Source organism: Aspergillus wentii (genome assembly GCF_001890725.1).
Source record: "Aspergillus wentii DTO 134E9 unplaced genomic scaffold ASPWEscaffold_5, whole genome shotgun sequence".
NCBI lineage: Eukaryota > Fungi > Ascomycota > Eurotiomycetes > Eurotiales > Aspergillaceae > Aspergillus > Aspergillus wentii.
In genome coordinates, this window is record NW_024467836.1 from 1,348,125 (window position 1) to 1,367,430 (window position 19,306).

Below are 19,306 nucleotides of genomic sequence, written 5' to 3' on the forward strand. Positions count from 1 at the left end.
CGCAATATTGCATTAGCTGCATCGGGATTTGCTGAGAGGATTGTATAAAATAAAATCCCACAAGGTGATGGGGATGGTATACCAGCTTTTTGCTTGTGTTTCCTGCGGCTTTGGGATTTATTAATCGCTTCAGATAGGCTTATCAGGCCTGTTATTTGCCTCAAATTCAGTCCTCGGAGACGTTTTGGTGTTATCTGGAACTCGCCGCATTTGGGTTTGGACTTTTTCCGCGGAAGTTGGAAATCGCAAGCAGTCAAAAGAGTCACATTATCCCACTTATCTTTACCCGTGGCTCTTAAGGGAGCGAAAACCTGGGGATCATTGCTTGTTGCAATTGAAACCCTCCGTGCATTTCGTCTCATTTCGTCTTATTCAATATAAAGAAGCAAGGCATTCGAAGCCCCCGGATATTGAGCCGTTGTGGCAACTTGACACGATGAAGGATGCGTCGTGCGATAACAGCCCTCGGGCACCTTTACTGGCAGCAGTAAATGCAGATTCTCAGGTGCATTTGATTGTCGGTTCAAATCCTCTTGCAGCAGCTCGTTGTGCCAAAAGCCTCGAGGCTGGTGCGAAGCCAATCATCATTGCTCCGGAAACAGAAGATTTGCAATATGCATTGTCTGAACGTATCGCAAATGGATCAGCACAATGGGTACGCAAAGAATTCCACGATGAAGATCTAACGAGTTTGGGGCGAGAAGAAGTCGACCATGTCGTGGACATGGTTTTTGTCACACTAGGCGGAAATCACCCACTCAGTATGTATTGATCGCTGGACATGTTCAAGAACACTCAAACCCTAACCTGCCTCCTTAGGCTCTCACATCTCGAAGCTCTGTCGACGTCTAAGGATTCCAGTCAACGTGGCTGATGCTCCTGATCTTTGTACATTCACCTTGCTTTCTACATACTCGGATGGCCCTCTCCACATTGGCATTACTACATCAGGACGCGGTTGCAAGCTTGCATCCCGTCTACGGAGAGAGATCTCTGCTTTCTTACCACCAAGCCTTGGAGCTGCGATTGACAGGCTGGGTGCAGTCAGGAGACGCTTATGGGCCGAAGACCACGCTGCTGGACTATGCGGCGAGACCTTTGAGGGCGAAGATGATGATTCCACAGGCCAGAAACATACATTCAACACATTGGTCACCCAAGATGACGTTTCAGCAACCAAAACAAGACGCATGCGTTGGCTTTCCCAGATATGTGAATACTGGCCACTCCGCAAACTCGCGGACATCAGCGATTCCGATATTGATGTTATCCTCGAGGCTTATTCGTCTGGAAAGAATGACGCTAAAGAAATCAACGGTGCTGAGTCCTCGCCACGGACAGGGAAGATTGTTCTGGCTGGCTCCGGCCCAGGACATCCAGACTTATTGACCCGAGCAACCTATCATGCAATCCAGAACGCCGACATCATTTTGGCAGATAAGCTTGTGCCTGCGCCAGTTCTGGAGCTCATTCCTCGGAGAACAGAGGTTCACATTGCACGCAAATTCCCGGGCAACGCAGACCAAGCACAAGAGGAGTTCCTCCAAATGGGAATAAAAGCTCTTCGTAGCGGACGACATGTGCTTCGATTGAAACAGGGAGACCCTTATCTTTATGGTCGTGGAGGAGAAGAGTTCGAATTCTTCCGCAATGAAGGATTTGTCCCTGTTGTCCTTCCTGGAATCACAAGTGCACTGAGCGCCTCACTATTTGCAGATATTCCAGCAACTCACCGGGGCGTATCTGATCAAGTCTTGATTTGCACAGGAACTGGCAGAAAAGGCGCGGCCCCAGAACCTCCTACATATGTACCGACGCAGACAGTTGTTTTCCTCATGGCATTGCACCGATTGTCAGCTCTCGTGGAGTCTCTCACTACACCAGCAGCAGACAATAGCAGCTCGCGCCCCAGGACGCCCTGGCCAAAGAAAACTCCTTGCGCGATCATTGAGCGGGCTTCTTGTGCAGACCAGCGAGTAATTCGCTCTACACTTGAGCATGTGTGCAAGGCATTTGAGACTGAGGGGTCACGGCCGCCCGGATTGCTGGTGGTTGGAGCTAGTTGCCACGTCTTGCACCAACAGAAAGACCAGAAATGGGCTGTCGAGGAGGGATATCGGGATCTCGATGAACTGCGCAGCAAGATCGACGAGCCTCCGGTGATTGGAGTGAAGAGAAAGTGCGCTGAATGAAGGCTATCCACAACATGGAGACACGACGATTAAAATGATGATCACGATGATGGAAAAAAAAAAAAATTTCAGCCTAAGAATGGCGTTGGATATAAGAAAAAAAATAGAGATACCCATAGACATTCAAACAATTTATTGCATTATTTGCATTCATTCTCTGAGTAGCAATTGTAGTTCTAAATTCTCTGATTGCCTTTAAAAGCCACGCGAGTCACGGGTTACGGCTGCCACCGAGCGGATCTCAGACCCACAGGGGCAAGTGTCCCCAACGACTTATTCTTATCGCAAAGTCCAGACTCGCTGCATTTTCAACTATAGCCAGCGTCAATAAATCTATCACATTGGCATCATACCCATCATGTCTGGAGACAATAAGACATATCTGTCCAACGGGCAGGTTCTTGGAAAGTGAGAAGACGGCTATCCTTTATTTCCCCGCACCTCAGTGATAGTGCTAACAACCGACTTCTGCGCATCAGTCCCCCATTCTCAGTTCGCGTTTCTCGGGCGTTCGAAAATGTCTATGTCTTTCTGGGCCTTTACTTCGTGAGCCTCTTTTCGGTACGTTGCATTGCTTTCATCCCAGTATTTGGTACAATCAAGGGAGAAAGCTACATATCCAACCCCGCTGTGATGCGACATTGCGCAAATTTGAGGCTATCCACACTCTCCCCCAACGGCTAGACACCTCAATACTATTTGCTGCCGAGCTATGGCTGACATCTTCTTCTTCCAGCTTGATCCATACGCCGCTGCCCAGAACTCGCAATTCAACATCTCCAATCCAGGAAACAGATCCAGCGCGCGGCCACGATGGGGAGGCGGTAGTTCCGGCTCTGGAGGCGGCGGCGGTGGAGGAGGTGGTTTTGGTCCTAGGAGAGTTGGACGGGTTGATGATGTTCGAGGGCCGGAATGTGGCAGTTGTCGTTGAGGACGCAAATGGTTGATTGATTGTCACATGTCACATATTGGGTTTATTTTTGCCTGGGAGTTTTATGTACAGGAGCATTATTGATTTGGTATCATTTTGATGGTTTAATATGAGATGCTCTAGCCGTCTTTCTCTGGGCGTCTGTTGTGCTACTGCATTTACATACTCCGTACCTGGACCTCATTTGAAAGCTAGAAGGCTGGTCTTGCGACTATCTACCAGTCGTACACTGTGTACATATGGAGTCCCTACATTTTCATCTGCAAAAAATACCATTGTCAAGTCATGAATACATCAGCGCCATCCAGCACATGATGATGCAGCCATCCATACCATCACGTGATGGTGCTTCTCCGCAGTTCGAGGGGAAATGAATCCCATCGAGATGAAGTCATACCGATTTCAGTCGTCCTGGGAGAGAAACGTTTGTTGCACTCCATCTGAACCTGGTAGTCAACCGGCGAGTCGTTGAAGTTGAGTCGCCAGTAATCCTCTATATTTGAGTGGAACCGGTCAGTATCTCGGTTACTTATGTGTATATGTCTGATGTCGCTTGCATGATTCGCATCCTTCCAGTATCGATATGTCCTAGCTGACTCTGTCATTTCTATAGAGTACCCTTAGGTACTAACATTCTGACGACCATGCCTCTTCCAACAAACGATGAAGACTGGGCAGATTTGATCGCCAATACCAAAGAATCACTTCCCGAGACCTTTGTCGTGCACCATTCTCCAGTTCCCTCCGCCATCCACCGTCTGATTGACCATACCCTGTTAGCGTTGTCTGCCACTGAGGAACAAGTAGAAATCTTGTGCGCAGAAGCCTGCCAGCACCGGTTTGCCTCGGTTTGCGTCCGCCTAGAGCACGTCAAGCTCGCAGTGGAAAAGCTCAAAGCATGTTCAGATGTCGCGGTAGACTGCGTCGTCGGCTTTCATGAAGGCATGTACGAGACTTCAGAAAAAGAGCAAGAAGCAGCAAAGGCAATCGAGCTGGGGGCACGGGAGCTGGATATGGTGATCAAATGGCCGTTGTTGAAAACAGGCAATTACAGCGAAGTCTACTCGGACGTGCTGGCCGTACGGAGAGTGGTATCTCCGCCGATCAAATTAAAGGTTATCCTAGAGACGTCGCAACTCACTCGTGAACAGATCATCGCGGGCACAACCATAGCAGTGATGGCGGGGGCCGATTTCGTCAAGACCAGCACGGGGTTCAAAGGGCAGGGAGCCACCATCGACAACGTAGCTCTCATCCGAGCCACGACCGATGCAGTCGGAGGAGGATGCAAAGTCAAAGCCAGTGGAGGCGTGCGGTCGGCAGAAGACTGCGTTCGAATGCTCAAAGCGGGCGCTCATCGAGTCGGAACAAGCTCGGGAACGAGAATCATCCAGGAGCTGGGCGAAGAGGAGTTACAGGAACAAGGAGCATCTCATGCCGTTTACTGAGTATGACTAGTGATAGATTTAGCATGATGGCAATAATATCTTTTTTTTTGAACTGTGCTAGAATTAAGAATGGTACCTTAGCTTAAGGCTTGAACCCGACAGGCGTGGGTAGTATATCCGGTGGTATCGTGACATTATTGTGGATGCGTCGGTTCGATTCCGGATAAGGAGCAGTGGAGCACTACGTCATCAGGAACAACACTCAATGGCCCAGGGATTCTCGCTGGTTTCCCAGTTCCATCCATTCCAACCACCACCGAAAAAAAGATCTGCACCTTCATCGCAGGCCAAACATCTTCTCCCATACCCACCGATCTCTGGCTTTCTTTGTCCTCTTTCTGTCCTTTCTCGTGCCCTTTTTTGCTCCACAGCTCGTCCCAGAATGAAACGGCCCAGCCCCAACTACAAGGTACATAGCTAGCTACTCCTCACTTCCACCGATCGCGTGACGTTAAATGAGGGGGTGAGCAGGAAACTGACCTCCCACAGAAACGAAAAACCCTTCACGAACACAGCCCAGGTGGTCAACATGGAAACGGCGATGAAGTGTTCACTTCCAAGCCTACTGCTGTCTTTACTCCCAGTGGAGGAAGATCCCATACTCTAAGTGTTGCTATTCCTGGTAGCATCGTGGGCAAGTAAGTTGACACGCGGGGCTCTACCTCTGCTCGAAATTCTATCTTCATGATGAATTCATCTAACAATATCTCTTCTCTGCAGTGCCAAATCTATCGAGCAAAAAACTCTCCTCGCAGGTGCCATCGCACGTGCTCTTGCTGTCTTCTGTGTGGACGAAGTTGTCGTCTTTGACGACGACGAGAGTAAAGGTCATAATGACTATGATGAACACGAAGAATATGAATCCACTGTAGCCGATACCAACAGCCTTCTCAGTGGGAACTACGTCCCTGCGAAAGGCTTTACCGCCTACTCTGACCCGTCTCACTTCCTGGCCCATCTGCTGGCGTACCTCGAGACACCACCTTATCTGCGCAAACACCTCTTCCCTATGCATCCAAATCTTCGCACAGCTGGTCTGTTGCCTAGCCTGGATATGCCCCATCATCTTCGCGCCAATGAGTGGTGTGACTATCGCGAGGGCATTGTCGTCTCTGGCGATCAAAAGGGCCACGGGGGTCATGGCAACGGCAAGATGAGCCGACGTCATCGTAACCAGGAGAACCACGGTACCGTTGTTGACACTGGCCTATCCCAAAAGGTGGTTATTCCAGACGCCCAGCTTCCTGAACACGCACGTGTCACCGTGCGGTTTTCACAGCAAGGTGCGGACCAGGCTGAGCCTGTGCCTCCTTCAGCGCCCCGTGCCGAGGCAGGGTACTACTGGGGTTACTATGTGCGACGTTGCAAGTCACTGTCCTCTGTTTTCACTGAGTGCCCCTTCGACGGTGGTTATGATTTGTCGTTTGGTACTTCAGAGCGAGGAGCACCTCTCTCGCACGTCCTCGAGGAGGAGGAGCCTACCCACCCTGAGTACAAGCATCTTCTCGTTGTCTTTGGTGGTGTGGCAGGTCTTGAAAATGCGATCCGAAATGACCGTCAGCTCTGCGACATGTCCATCAGTCCAAACGACGCGGGTAAGCTGTTCGATTACTACGTCAACCTTCTCCCAGGACAGGGGAGTAGGACAATCCGTACCGAAGAAGCAGTCTGGCTGGGCCTGACAAGTCTTCGAGGCTTGGTCGATGGCTCTGCGCGACCCAAGAAGTGATATTTCGGTTCTTTAGCGGTGTTTTCTGTTACATTCCCAATTCCTGGTGAAATTACATCTCTTCATAGCCACAGGAGTTCTTGGGACTGGCGTCTGCGTGGGGCCTTTATCAATACTATCTGGCTGATAGTATCATATCATCCCGTCGTCGAATCTGTCCACTATCGGTAGTAGGAACGGGGACCTCACGTCCTCCGGCATATTACGCAGATATCCTGGAGTTTTCTTTTCTTTTCTTTTTTAATTTTCGGGGCTCATTTTCACTTATAATATAACTATTCCTTCTTCTCTTCACCTTCTTCGTGAGACCGAGCGAACTTTCGAGTTTGCATGAGTGACAAAAATCTGGCTGCCAGACTGTTAGTTAGCTTTTCCTTTGATCGATAATAAAAAGACTAGGAATCTATCCTACTCAGTATTGCTTAGATTTGAAAACAATCGCAATCATCTTCATCCACTTTCTTTCGGTATTGGCCTACATCAGACAATGCTATGTCTGCACGTACTTGGGAACACCTTTTTTGGAATACTATTATCGTTTCATTTCCATATATACAGTCCACTATCCGATACTAGTAGTGGCTTAATCACATCTATAAATCAACTAAACTTTTTATACCAACTGCGCCAGAGTCCATAACCCAATCAATGACATAAATGCATAAATGTGACTGGTCAAAGGAAACATGTCATCGGGTAAAAGAAGAGGAAAGGAAGATGGGGTCAATATCCAAGATTCCCCACGGTTATTGCTCATCGCTACTTTGATCATCTGTATCACTAGTCTGGACATCATCATCGATTTCCATCTTTCGGAGAACAGCATCGCCCTTTTTGCCCTTCTTTTCGGCGGCAAACCAGGCTTCGCGCTTCTTGGCTTCCCGCTCCTCCTTCCGGGCCTGTCGGAGGACCTTCTCCCGGTGACCCAGCTCCTGTTTTTGGTGTAGCTCATTGATGTAGTTTTGTAGATTGGAGAGGTCGGATCGGAGCTTAGTGACCTCATCTGTCGTGACCTGTCGGGCGGACTCGTTGATGGATGCTTTCTTCTTGAGTGTCGCGATCTCATCCTCGAGCACTGCAACTTCCGCACTGTTGGTGGGTGTGTCTTCTGCCGGTGCTGTGTAGGATGCGGAGGGAGTCTGTGCCATCACGTTGCCAGCGGGTTGTTGGCTCATGGCGGCCAATTCGGCAAGACCCTCTTCCATCATTGAGTCTGGGAAGAAAGCATGAGTTAAGGCTTCGGAAAACTCATTTGATCTCCCCTTCGACTCTCGACTCTTTCTCGTAGGAGCGTTGTCGGGCGATACTGAGGCGAGCATGTGTGTGCTGAACATGTATTCTGCCGGAACTGCACCAGGGGCATTGGATGAATCCGACAAAGCTTGGTCATATCTGGGTTTAACGATGGTGTGCGCTATCCTCTTCACATCGAGAGACGGGTGAGGAAGTCCAGACAAGGGAAGCATGAGCAGATTTGTGATGGGGTGGGTGTAATCAGCTATAGTCGAAGCGTATTTCCGTCTGGCAACGTTCCAAGAGAATACCTTTCCATTCTGCTGACCAGAAAGCAGAGTCATCCCATCGTACGAAACAGCAAGAGCCTGGATTGCCCCCGAATCCCCGGACGGCGGTAACCATCTATCTTCCGCTGATGGTTGAGCCGGGGTGGACTGTAATGAAGGATCGTGAAGAGGGTGTTGTATAGATTGGTTTTTGTAAAGGTCGATCGCCTGGACACTTCCATCCTCGTAGCCGACATAGAAAGCACGATCAACGGGGTCCAAAGTCACAGACAACGCAATCGAAGGCAAAAGGAAGGTCCGCAAGACCTGGCCGGCATGATAATCCCATACAATGGCTGTATTGTCCTTGGAGGTAGAAACAGCAATATTGTACCTACCAGCGCTGTGGCCTACTGCGAGAGAAGTGATGGCAGCGCGATGGTTCGAAAACGTACGAATGGGCGAGTTTGGTTGCTGTCGATCCCGACCAGACGGGGGTTTGGTGAAAGAGAGGATTTCAACTAGCGACCAGACATGGACACTGGCGTCTGAAGAGCCCGAGAGAATGAAATTAGACGTGGGGTCGACCACGAGAGAGGTGACTGGTTGTAAATGCGAAGCTGTCGTAGCGACTTGTCGTCCGGTACAGGTCTAACCAAGCAGTTGAATTAGAACCATGTTATCAAAATCAGATTTCTTCTCAATTAGATACTTACCTCCCACAAGATCAACCGCCCACCCTCTGTGCCCAAAACCAAGATATCGCCATTCTTGCTCCCCGCAGTCGCAATGCTGCGTATCCGTTCCGGGAAGGGAACCGTTGCTTCATGATTCCCTTTCTCTCTGCTGTACACATGGACGATGGCCTTTTCCGACTGTGCTGCGAACACATGCGACGGGCTCACGGCCAGGCAATTGGCTGCTGTCGAGCTTTTCTTGAACACGGAGCGCAGGTTGGATGAGGGCTGGAATTCATGCAGGCAGATTCCAACATCTCTGAGCGTCGCAGATGACGGCGCCTTGGCGGACGTCAAAGTCGACGCCAGGAAACACTCGGAGAGCATGAGGAGATGTGAGAAAGTGAGACAATTGTGATGGAGGAGTTGGAGGCGATCGAGAGGCAGCCAGAGCGTCTCATCTTTTTTTCTGATCGGCGATAAAACGATAAACGGTGTTTGCACTGTTTGCCTGGCTGGATCACCGCACCTCTCAAGGCTTTAAGCTCTGTCCCTATTCGACTTCATTGAATCAATTAATGGCTACTAGTCGATGCCCTGGATGATCTCCCATCAAGCTCAGACGGACTCTGAGTTTACTTCCTTCGATGCGATCCTTAATTGTTTTTCCTGCATGCTGGTTGACATTTTGCTAACGAACTGTTATGGCTGACTCAGCATCTACACTGGTTTCACTCCCAGTCGACGACAGCATCAGCGCAGATCGTCCTTCATCAACGCAAATTAGAGAAAACTGTCATTGTTCATTTCATCTCCAAGACACCATGAACTGCACCTTGTTCTATTTCAAATCTCTGTCACTTCAATTTCCCTCTGGCACATGCTAGTCTTTAGACCCCGAGCATGAGATGAACCTGCATCTCCCTTCCCAAGCAAGGGGGACCGTTTCTAGGGGCCTCTAATTGCCCATTGCAACCGCACTGTTGTCTGGACAGCGAACTTTCCAGAGGGACCGTGACACTCAATATTGCCCTCTAGGGCCCTCGCCGTGTCTCATTCCTTGAATTATGACGAATTTCAGGACCTGGCAAAAGCAACATCGCGGTGTCGCCCACGTTGTGCTGCTCCTGCAGGTGGTGCGGATCGAGAAATTGACCCAATGGCTACTGCCCAGGCACTCGTTGGATCTCACCTCCTTCAGGTATGCAAGGACGGTGGGGGTAGTAGCTCGCTGCAGCTCGCCCATGTTCCAGAGTGTGTTGTTGTTGCTGCTGCTGTTGTTCTGAATTGTCTTTGAACGACCCTCGCGAAGGGGTGGGTATACATACAGGCTCAAGGCATGGTGCTTTTCATTCCTTTTTTTGACACACCAGGAGCAGCGTCAAGGGATGTTTGGGATGCATTCTCCTTCGTAGGCTGTAAGTATAAGGGCCTGTCGACCCTTTCGTAAGATCATATCCGGGGTTTTTTCCTTCTCTTTTCGCTTTCGATACATCTAAATTCTCAATAATCCAGACTATCCACTTTTTATTTTCTCCGTCACTCGTTTATACGCCCTCGTTTTTTTGTCAATATACATGGATAATAATAATAGGTCCTCGATGGACTACAATCCCCCAACAATGCATTCAACAATGCATCATCATACCATGTCTGCCAATCCTGACCCGTCGTCCTATGTGACGAGGAATGTGCCCTCATACTATGGAGCGGCTGAGGACTCTATAACCTCAGGTAACAACAGTTCTTCATCGCCGCGATATTCACCGAACTTCCATCAGTCTTGGAGGAGACAACATTCGCAAAGCTCTCTTTCTTTCATGCCTTCCGCACCACGTCCAGAACACTCCGAGTACACCACATCGCAATCGAGGCGACAAGGTGATCGAGGTCCAATCTGTATCTCGCCATTCCGATCAGTGCGAAGAATGAAACAGCCCTTCCAGCTGGTCCTACCGACGTCTCCATCTATTGACAGTAGCCCATCCCTTGGAAAGGAAAGCCGGACATCAAGACGACTATCCGGAAATCCCACCTTGCGAACGTGGCGATCCGACGGAAATCTCATGGTAAAAGGCCTGTTTAGTCTTCTCCCAAGTCCTCCTCTGTCAGATTCGCCTGTATCGCACCCATCGCCTTGTCCCTCATCCACATACTTCTCACCAAAGCCCGAATCAGAACCTGAGAACGACGAGGTGGTTACAAATCCTTGCGGCTGCAGACCAGAAGCAAAGCTGTGCGATACCTGCAGCTCTCCACAGCCCGAATCCCAAGTGGAAGACCAGAAGACAAACGATACAACCAACGTACAATTAACCCACTCAACTCTTGTTGAGCAGTGTGGCCCGGAGAAGTCGCAAACTGAGCCCACTCAAGACGAACCTGTAATCATGGAGTCTCCTGTGATTCCCCCAGGCTTGGAGGCCCCTTCAAGGAGAAACATCTCTGGTTCATATTCCCAAACCCAGCGGTCAAGGGCTACGACAGTGTCCAGCGATACAAGCTGGATGCCCAGCAGTTTTTCGAACTGTGAAAACTGGCTCCAAGGCGTGCCCATCGAGAACATGGATGTTGAAAAGGGGTTCAACCGAAGAAAGATCCAAATTGTTGAAAAGAGCGACCGCCCTCTAGAGCAGAGTTTTGGAGAAAGCTCAATCAACACTGGATCCAGCTTGGAGAGCGTGAGCGAAGTTCCCCTTGACGAGAGGAGCCAGTCGACATCCAATAACGGTGCCCAGAAGGCTCCTGATGAGCCCGTCGTAAGTTTTCTCCACGCATTTCCCAGGCTTCCAAGTACTTGTATTGACAGTGAAGTAGAAACTAGCTGTTGCTGAAAGAACTGCTGTTCCCACCAGAACAAAACCCAAGCTGGTCGATATTTCACGACAATCATCCCCAGGGATGAGCTATTCGATTCCCACGCCTCACCATACTGTCCCCTCTACACCAGATCAACGTCAATTTGAAGTCTCTGCTTTCAGCCCTGATACACCATTAGAAATGTCGGACAGCGGCTACATCACGCACCACTCCTTCGATTCGCCAGGTGACTTCCCGGAGGACAAGGTCGATGATGCATCCACAGACTCGGGGTCTTTAGCCTCTGAGAGTGTCAGCTCAACAATCGTCTGTGACAAACAAATCTTGACACCAGAAACGCCATATTCCCCGCCCAAGGCCAGTATTCAGCCGACATTCAGCCCAGTAATAAAACCTCAGGCCTCTCCAGGGTGCTCGTCGAATATATCAGAAAAGGAGCAACTTCAAAAATGGTGGGATCATGAGTGGACAATTGACCAGCTGGAACAATCGGTCAGGGAGTTCCCGCGGCAAATGCTGCGATTGACCTCCCCTGCCATTATGTTCCTGCGCGAGAACAACGAGAAAGCACTCATTCGGCCGTTCCGTAAGATCTTCCCTGAAGGCGCGGAAAATATGCTTGACTGTCTTTGTGCCACCTTGATTGCACGCAATTACATCGTCTCGTTGGCAGCTTCCAATCGACCAACCAACAATTTCTCGCATAAACCGACACTGTCTCGTCTCGATCCTGTTCCAGAGAAGGCATCCACATTTGGCATCAAGTTCGCTCAGCCAACTCCAAACCAGATCAAAGATCGAGTCTTGGGAACAAGAAGTGTGAAACTTCGCAAGGACTTGGACCAGATTGTCGACAACTTGCTCGTCGCAATTTGCGGTCATTCCGACGAAACTCTGAAATCAGCTGTGCTGGTTCTCGCTCAGGTCCTTGAAAGCAAGGCCTAATTTATATTCATGTTGTTTTCAATTCGTCAACTTTCCTTAACTTTTCCATTTGACAATCATCTTTACTTTTCCTTTGTTCGAGATGTTTTTTTTTTTTTCTTTCATAGAAATGTCTGCACTGCTGCAAGTCGCTCCTTCCTTCTCAATTCTGTCTGTCCATTTTTCTTTCCATATGTGACTTCCTCTTTCTTCTCTGTCATACCCAAGTTGCATCCAACATCTCCTTGCCCATTATACCTTATCAACTGTCTGTCGAGTCGGCATCATTTTCCTTGAGTGCTGTGTGTGATTTGCTACTGTGATTCCAGTATGTTTGAGATAGCAATAAATAACTTTTAATGATACTCTCAATCACAATAAGAATATCTCTAGAAGAGCCCGTTGAGATGAAGTGTTGGGCCAGTAGAAGCCAGTTGATCCTTAGGCAAACACCCATTCCCCTTCTGGTTAGTCTATCGGAGTCCGGAGTAACTCTGATCCATCGGGTGAGCAGCCTCCGTTATCTTGCGCCATAATGCCTTCTCGGTCTTTCCCGCGGAATTCAACTCTTGCAACATTTTGGAATTGAATACCCTCACAATGGCTGCGTCTACGAGTCGACTGCGATTTCTCTATTCCTCCTCAAAGACTGTCCCTCAGTCTGGAGTTTTTGCTCCTATCGGCTCTCGTGGCTATGCTACAGCAGACCCCTCGCCGTCCGCCACAAGTTCCCCGACGCCCGCGCGCAAACGGACAACCTTCAAGGATAAGCTGAACGCAGGCCCTTCCTTTGCAGATTTTGTCTCCGGAGGAGGCGACAATGCTCCCCTCGATCCGTCTGAGGCGTACGCCTTGAAGACTGCCCTTGTTGGTCCGGCCGGCCGCAAGAAGGAGATGACCCGTTTGCCGTCATGGTTGAAGACTCCGATTCCCGATTCCAAGAACTACCAGCGTTTAAAGAAGGACCTGCGAGGTCTCAACCTGCATACTGTCTGTGAAGAGGCTCGCTGTCCCAACATATCCGACTGCTGGGGTGGTGGTGATAAGTCGGCTGCTACAGCCACAATCATGTTGATGGGTGACACTTGCACCCGTGGTTGTCGCTTCTGCAGTGTGAAGACATCCCGAGCACCGCCGCCTCTCGACCCGCACGAACCGGAAAATACCGCTGAAGCTATTTCGAGATGGGGCCTGGGATATGTTGTTTTGACAAGTGTTGACCGAGACGACCTCGTGGATGGTGGTGCTCGACACTTTGCCGAGACTGTGATGAAGATTAAATCGAAGGCACCCAACATCTTGGTCGAATGTCTGACGGGTGACTACGCGGGAGACTTGGAAATGGTTTCTCTCGTTGCTCGATCGGGATTGGATGTATATGCACACAATGTTGAAACCGTCGAAGCCCTGACTCCTCATGTTCGTGACCGTCGCGCCAAGTTCCAACAGTCCATCCGCGTCCTCGGTGCTGCCAAGAAGGCCAGACCAGACCTCATTACCAAGACTTCCCTCATGCTTGGTCTTGGAGAGACAGATGAGCAATTGTGGGATACCCTCCGCCAGCTCCGCGCCGTCAACGTGGACGTCGTTACATTTGGTCAGTACATGCGTCCCACGAAGCGCCATATGGCCGTCCACGAGTATGTTACACCAGATCGATTCGAACTCTGGCGCCAGCGCGCTCTCGACATGGGCTTCCTCTACTGCGCATCAGGCCCACTTGTCCGCAGCAGCTACAAGGCCGGTGAAGCCTTCATCGAGAATGTATTGAAGAAGAGACGGACCGGAGCGGGAAGACCGGAGTCGGTCACGGATAGGACAGTTGCGGTGGATGAGGCAACGCGCTGATAGGCAACTAATCTTTTTTTGTTACATTTTTGTCATATTTTGGGGTTTTGTCGGCGTTGGTTCATTCATCCGGTCGTTATCTGGTTCGGTGTATAATTTCTAACCTGCTATGTCCTCTCTGTCCAAGATTGCATTACTAAATGACGGCCACGAAGTCGTCTTGGGTATAAAACTGAAGGTCGAGACGCGAGTCTCGGGTTAAATGATTCTCGAAAAAAAAAAAAAATCCGAAACATAGATTCATCCAATAAATAGCATCATCACACCCTCATCAATAAGATCCTAATCCAACGTGTACCCGCTTTGCCGGACCCCTACGCCTGCATATCATGCTACCCGCTAGAACATATAAATTCTCCTTTTCTCGTGCGTTGCTCGTTTGGGAAAGAAAAAAGCGGTAAGTTTCTTCACTTACCATACGCAGAAGTTCCGGATACTAGATGAAGAAAAGCAGCAGCATCAGGGCCCTCGACCTAGGGCTCCCTTGCAGCTTCTGCTGGCAATATTGATTGATAGGCAGCAGGGAAATCATTGTCTGGCAGAGCTTCCGGAATTTTCACACTTTTCTCATGGCTCACACCTATCACCAGCCTGCTTGCAGCAGTTTTCTACGACTGACTCCTCGAAATACCTTCATGCTACGTCGGCAGCCAACTCCTTAATATCTTGGTTGGAGAGGCCGAGAAGGTGAAGAACGTCAACAAGACTTTCGCCATTGAGACGTGTGGGTGCCTCGAGTTGCACCTTGCTCTTCGCGCGCCAGGCAACTCCAAGGCCAGCGGCGTGGAGCATGAGGAGATCATTGGCACCGTCACCAACGGACATCGTCTGAGAAATCGGGATGGAATTTTCGGCGGCAAGGGATCGAAGAAGTGTGCGCTTCTGGCTTGCGTCAATAATGGGCTTCGAGGGGACAAGCTTCCCTGTCAGCGTTTGAGATGCAGTGTCGACCTCCAGCTACGAGAAAAGATCAGTAAAACAACATTGCCAGAGACCTGTACAATATAATCGAGTGCATGGACAAAACAGGGGGCGGAGAACATACATGATTGGCAAAGGCATAATCCAGTCCAAGCTCACCAGCTAGCCACTCTGCAAGAGGCTGGAAACCTCCACTCAAAACGGCAAGCTTAAAGCCAAGACACTTCAGGGCTTTGCACAATTCGCGTGCGCCAGGGGCAATAGTAATGACTGACTTCAGTTTCTCGAAGACATCTGCGGGAACGCCCTTGAGCAAGCCGACACGCTCCCTGAGCGAGTCAGAGAAATCAAGCTCGCCGTTCATAGCACGAGCGGTAATTTCCTAGGGTCTAGTTCAGCGCTGAGCGGAATAAGATTGAAATCGTCCTTGGATCTTACAGAAACCTCCTTCTCCACGCCAATAAATTTGGCAATCTCATCAATGACCTCGTTCTTAATCAAAGTGCTGTCCATGTCGAATACAGCCAGTCGCTTGTGTCGGCGGAACACACTCTCCTTCTGGAGCACAACCTCCACATTCCACTCACGCTCGAATCGCCAGATGCTCTCATGTTTGCGCAGGTCGGTGAAGGTAAGATATTCCGGGTTGGGGGGTGGTGAGAACGTGACTTCAACGACACGAGGCTGGTCATCCCGGTCGAGGCAGCGGTGAGAAGTGTTCATGCGCTGATAAGGTGTTGGAAGGGATTCGATAACCTGAAGGAAGTTGGTCAGGCACATCTGGGACACATAGGGTCCGTAAAGATGGTCCAGCGGCTCTGGCTCCGGGGCAGGAGGCTCCCGTGGGATTTTCTCCATGTCAACCGTCGGGGCGGAGCCCACGGGAACCGTAGGGGACGGAAGCTTGTTTCCTGGGCCAGCATTTGAAGAGGAATCGGGATGGAGATGCGGGTGGATAGGATCAGAGGATTTATAGTATATGGTCGCGACCAATTGCGTAGTCCCGGTAGCAAGGGGGTTTGTTTGGTGGTTGAACATGCTGTGGATGATGCCGCTGTCGGTGACTTTTTCGGGATCTGGACTGATGGGATTTGGGTTGAAAGAAAGAGGACCCCGGGATTCAGCTGAACTACCAAGTACGTCGCCGATGTTCTGATTGATAGGAACTAGAGGCTTGTATTGTTGATGATCGTGAATGAAAGAATTTCCTGAGAAGGTTTGTCGCAGCGTAGGCCGCGTTGGAATAGTAGTGGTGGTGGGGTTAGGTGCTGCCATTGTACCGCGAGAGTTATTGACGGTCGCAGAGTTGAAAGAAAAAGACAGGAGAAGGAGAATGAATTAAAAATGTACCCAAAATAGTCAAATAGCGGATGTTCAGCCAAGCGCGCCCCTCGAGGATTGTGTCTTCAACAGACCTGCGAATGTGGATAACGACAAAGGCCTTTGATTATTTGCGTTGCGAAAATGCCCTGCGTCGATCGCCGGTTGATGGCACGTGGTGGGGGAGTCCCAAAGGGGTAATCGGAGTCATGTGAACAAATCCTTTTCTGCCCGGCGGTGAAAGGCGCGAACTTCGAGCGGAGTGAGACAAACTAACGACGACTCCATCGATAGCGATGCCTGGTTGCCTGAAGGAGCAAGCAGCAGAGGGTCAACGATACCTATGGCTTCGATAGAGATGATGCTTATGCAGTTACATGCTACAGTTGACCATGGATGAACATGGTCAGGTCGAGGTAAATGACTGTTTGATCAATCATCTCTTGTTGTGGTCGGAAAGATGGACTGCTAACCCCTCAAGGAATAATAATCCAAGTTGGATCATCCCACGGACAAAGCTGGGAAGCATTATTGCTATCTGACTATGCATGCTCCGAACACCCGGTCTTATCACCGATCATAACTCCTCATCCGGATGATTGTTCTTTCGCGCATCTTCTTATTCCTTCGAGGGGGAGGGATTAAATGGATTTATCAGCCCATTCCCGGGAAAGCCGCATGACTAATGCCATTCGGGCGGACTACGAAGACCCAAAGCGCAGGTATTGCGTGATTTCCCCAGGACATGAGGGAATTGAATTTTTCAGCAGGAAGCCCCGAAGTCGCAGGCGGTGACAGGCAATGTCGTGATCGAGAGCGGCAGAATGGGGGGGTTTGATGGACGAGGGCAGCAGCAGGAATTCATAGCCGAATGATGTCGTGATTGCCCCTGTCCTTCTTTTCTTTTTATACCAGGCTTGCCATTGATCTCCTCGATCTCTCCTACATCATTGCTTCTTTCTCTCCAGTTTGCCTCCTTAGTCCCAAATCTTACCTTACCTTGTATCTTCAAGTCTCTTTAGTCCTCTTAATCTTCCACACTTGGGTCTGACTACCTTTTCTATTGATTACTCTGGAGTTAAAGCATCAGTCAAGATGCCTGCGAAGATGCCCCTCAACTACCCCTCTGACTCGGAGGGGATCGACTCTAGAAACGCCAACACCGACTCTGGCTATGTCAGTGGCGGTTCCAGTGATGACTACTTGCCTGAGATTGTCTTCACCAAGCCTCACTTGCAGTTCCTCAACAGACAGTTGCAGTTCCTCGAGCCTCAAGGTCAGCTAGCCTGCCCCGCTATTCCTGGGTAAAGTCCATGACTAACTCCCTTGTAGATGTCCTGAGATGGTGTATCACTTCGCTTCCTCATCTCTTCCAGACCACTGCCTTTGGTCTCACAGGTCTCGTGACCCTTGACATGCTGTCCAAGCTTGATGTGCCCCGGCCACAGATGGTGGATCTCGTCTTCCTCGACACCCTCCACCACTTCCGTGAGACCTTGGACCTTGTTGACCGGGTCCGCAAGAGGTACCCTTTGAACAACGTTCATGTCTACAAGCCTGCCGGTGTCGAGTCTGAGGAGGAATTCGCCAAGAAGTACGGTGCCCGTCTCTGGGAAACCGACGACCAATTCTACGACTGGGTCGCCAAGGTCGAGCCTGCCCAGCGTGCCTACCGGGAACTCAACGTCCATGCCGTCCTCACTGGACGCCGCCGTAGCCAGGGTGGCAAGCGTGGTGACCTCGACGTCATCGAGGTCGACGAAGCCGGCCTCATCAAGATTAACCCCTTGGCCAACTGGACCTTTGACCAAGTCAAGCAGTACGTCAAGGAAAACGATGTGCCATACAACGTGTTGTTGGACCGTGGCTACAAGAGCATTGGCGACTACCACTCCACCCAGCCTGTCAAGGAGAACGAAGATGAGCGATCTGGTCGCTGGAAGGGTCAGGCCAAGACTGAGTGTGGAATTCACAACCCTCGATCGAAATACGCCCAATACCTCATGGACTTGGAACGCAAGAGACAGGAGGAAGCCCTCACATCTGCCTTGCAGAATCAACTCACGACTGCTCAATGAGCCAAGGCTTCTTCATAATGTTGATATGCATTCTATGCGGCGTTTTTGATCGGGGTTACCACATTCAGCGGAGTTTTACACCAGCTTGATATCACTTTTGTTTCTTTTTTACTCATGCGGGCACAATACTTGGGAGGATTTCGGGTTACGACAGCGGATTATAATGGTTCAAAGAAGATTACTTTTCACGCCAATTCCAACCCCAAACAAAAGGGGATTGTTGTATATAGGGAATTGGCAAAAAGTTTCGATCAAAAAAAAAAACATTGGTATATGTTTTTGAATAATGATTAGCATGATAGACAAAATAACCATACATTTTTTACTCCATCGTTTCCATGACGCTTAGGATGTCACTGTGTGTTCGCTTCTTAGATTCAAGGTTAATTCTCGATATGTGGGGGCTTCGGGCAGACAACGTCAGCCCTAGGTAATCGCCCTCTAAGACAGGATTATTGTCCAAATTCTTTCATAGAGTAGCTAAATAGATTAACAGATTGTATGAGATGACAATAAAATTATGTCGTAATAGTATCACTTTATTCTTAGTGACACACCCTCAGCCCCCACTGCTGAGTGAACCCTGAAGCTAAGCTCTTGGCCTCTTCCCCTCTAGTGATCCACCTATGCTGACAGGGTCCAAGAATAGTCGATAGGCACAGACTGCTTATCTGGATTCGTAAATTCAAGCATTAATTCACAGTAATGTGGTGTTTTGTTGATGAAAGTCGCCTGAGTTCTAGCATGGCTGTTCTGTAGCAGTCGATAGGCCGCATTCGGAATGCCGACATCGGCATCGGCATTGATGGAAATAGTTATCTTACTTGGCAAAGGCATAGTTAACCACCACGTTGTTATGATATTTCCATTTAAGTTCATTATAATATTTTTAATAATTTAAATAATATACATTTCG

The 19,306-nt window shown here is 49.6% G+C and overlaps 8 protein-coding genes across 8 annotated transcripts; 6 read left to right on the top strand and 2 right to left on the bottom strand.

The window, feature by feature from the left end:
- Nucleotides 1-436: 436 nt before the first annotated feature.
- On the top strand, nt 437-2,192 carry ASPWEDRAFT_113428 (putative siroheme synthase; the record flags this gene model as incomplete). The annotated part of the gene is made up of 2 exons (XM_040828406.1): nt 437-761; nt 820-2,192. 2 exons carry the CDS (start codon nt 437-439, stop codon nt 2,190-2,192), a joined length of 1,698 nt encoding a protein of 565 aa, XP_040687859.1.
- A 366-nt stretch (nt 2,193-2,558) lies between these two features.
- On the top strand, nt 2,559-3,482 carry ASPWEDRAFT_42107 (uncharacterized protein). Its single transcript, XM_040835712.1, has one exon. The coding sequence runs from the start codon at nt 2,905-2,907 to the stop codon at nt 3,121-3,123; it is 219 nt and encodes a 72-aa protein (XP_040687860.1). The 5' UTR covers nt 2,559-2,904; the 3' UTR covers nt 3,124-3,482.
- A 285-nt stretch (nt 3,483-3,767) lies between these two features.
- ASPWEDRAFT_114147 (uncharacterized protein) lies at nt 3,768-6,300 on the top strand (the record flags this gene model as incomplete). The annotated part of the gene is made up of 4 exons (XM_040828468.1): nt 3,768-4,562; nt 4,807-4,911; nt 5,040-5,209; nt 5,292-6,300. 4 exons carry the CDS (start codon nt 3,768-3,770, stop codon nt 6,298-6,300), a joined length of 2,079 nt encoding a protein of 692 aa, XP_040687861.1.
- Nucleotides 6,301-6,808: 508 nt separating this feature from the next.
- Nucleotides 6,809-9,283, bottom strand: ASPWEDRAFT_157755 (putative ribosomal assembly complex component Ipi3). The gene is made up of 2 exons (XM_040829737.1): nt 8,519-9,283; nt 6,809-8,453 (listed from the first exon to the last, which is right to left on the bottom strand). The coding sequence occupies exons 1-2, from the start codon at nt 8,864-8,866 to the stop codon at nt 7,047-7,049; spliced, it is 1,755 nt and encodes a 584-aa protein (XP_040687862.1). The 5' UTR covers nt 8,867-9,283; the 3' UTR covers nt 6,809-7,046.
- An 845-nt stretch (nt 9,284-10,128) lies between these two features.
- Nucleotides 10,129-12,244, top strand: ASPWEDRAFT_29351 (uncharacterized protein; the record flags this gene model as incomplete). Its single annotated transcript, XM_040833259.1, has 2 exons — nt 10,129-11,238; nt 11,297-12,244. The coding sequence occupies 2 exons, from the start codon at nt 10,129-10,131 to the stop codon at nt 12,242-12,244; spliced, it is 2,058 nt and encodes a 685-aa protein (XP_040687863.1).
- A 579-nt stretch (nt 12,245-12,823) lies between these two features.
- Nucleotides 12,824-14,071, top strand: ASPWEDRAFT_113160 (lipoate synthase; the record flags this gene model as incomplete). The annotated part of the gene is made up of 1 exon (XM_040828388.1): nt 12,824-14,071. The coding sequence occupies one exon, from the start codon at nt 12,824-12,826 to the stop codon at nt 14,069-14,071; it is 1,248 nt and encodes a 415-aa protein (XP_040687864.1).
- Nucleotides 14,072-14,704: 633 nt separating this feature from the next.
- Nucleotides 14,705-16,267, bottom strand: ASPWEDRAFT_52466 (phosphoserine phosphatase SerB; the record flags this gene model as incomplete). The annotated part of the gene is made up of 3 exons (XM_040837754.1): nt 14,705-15,028; nt 15,117-15,374; nt 15,431-16,267. 3 exons carry the CDS (start codon nt 16,265-16,267, stop codon nt 14,705-14,707), a joined length of 1,419 nt encoding a protein of 472 aa, XP_040687865.1.
- Nucleotides 16,268-17,407: 1,140 nt separating this feature from the next.
- met16 (phosphoadenylyl-sulfate reductase (thioredoxin)) lies at nt 17,408-18,390 on the top strand (the record flags this gene model as incomplete). The annotated part of the gene is made up of 2 exons (XM_040831107.1): nt 17,408-17,588; nt 17,645-18,390. The coding sequence occupies 2 exons, from the start codon at nt 17,408-17,410 to the stop codon at nt 18,388-18,390; spliced, it is 927 nt and encodes a 308-aa protein (XP_040687866.1).
- Nucleotides 18,391-19,306: the final 916 nt, after the last annotated feature.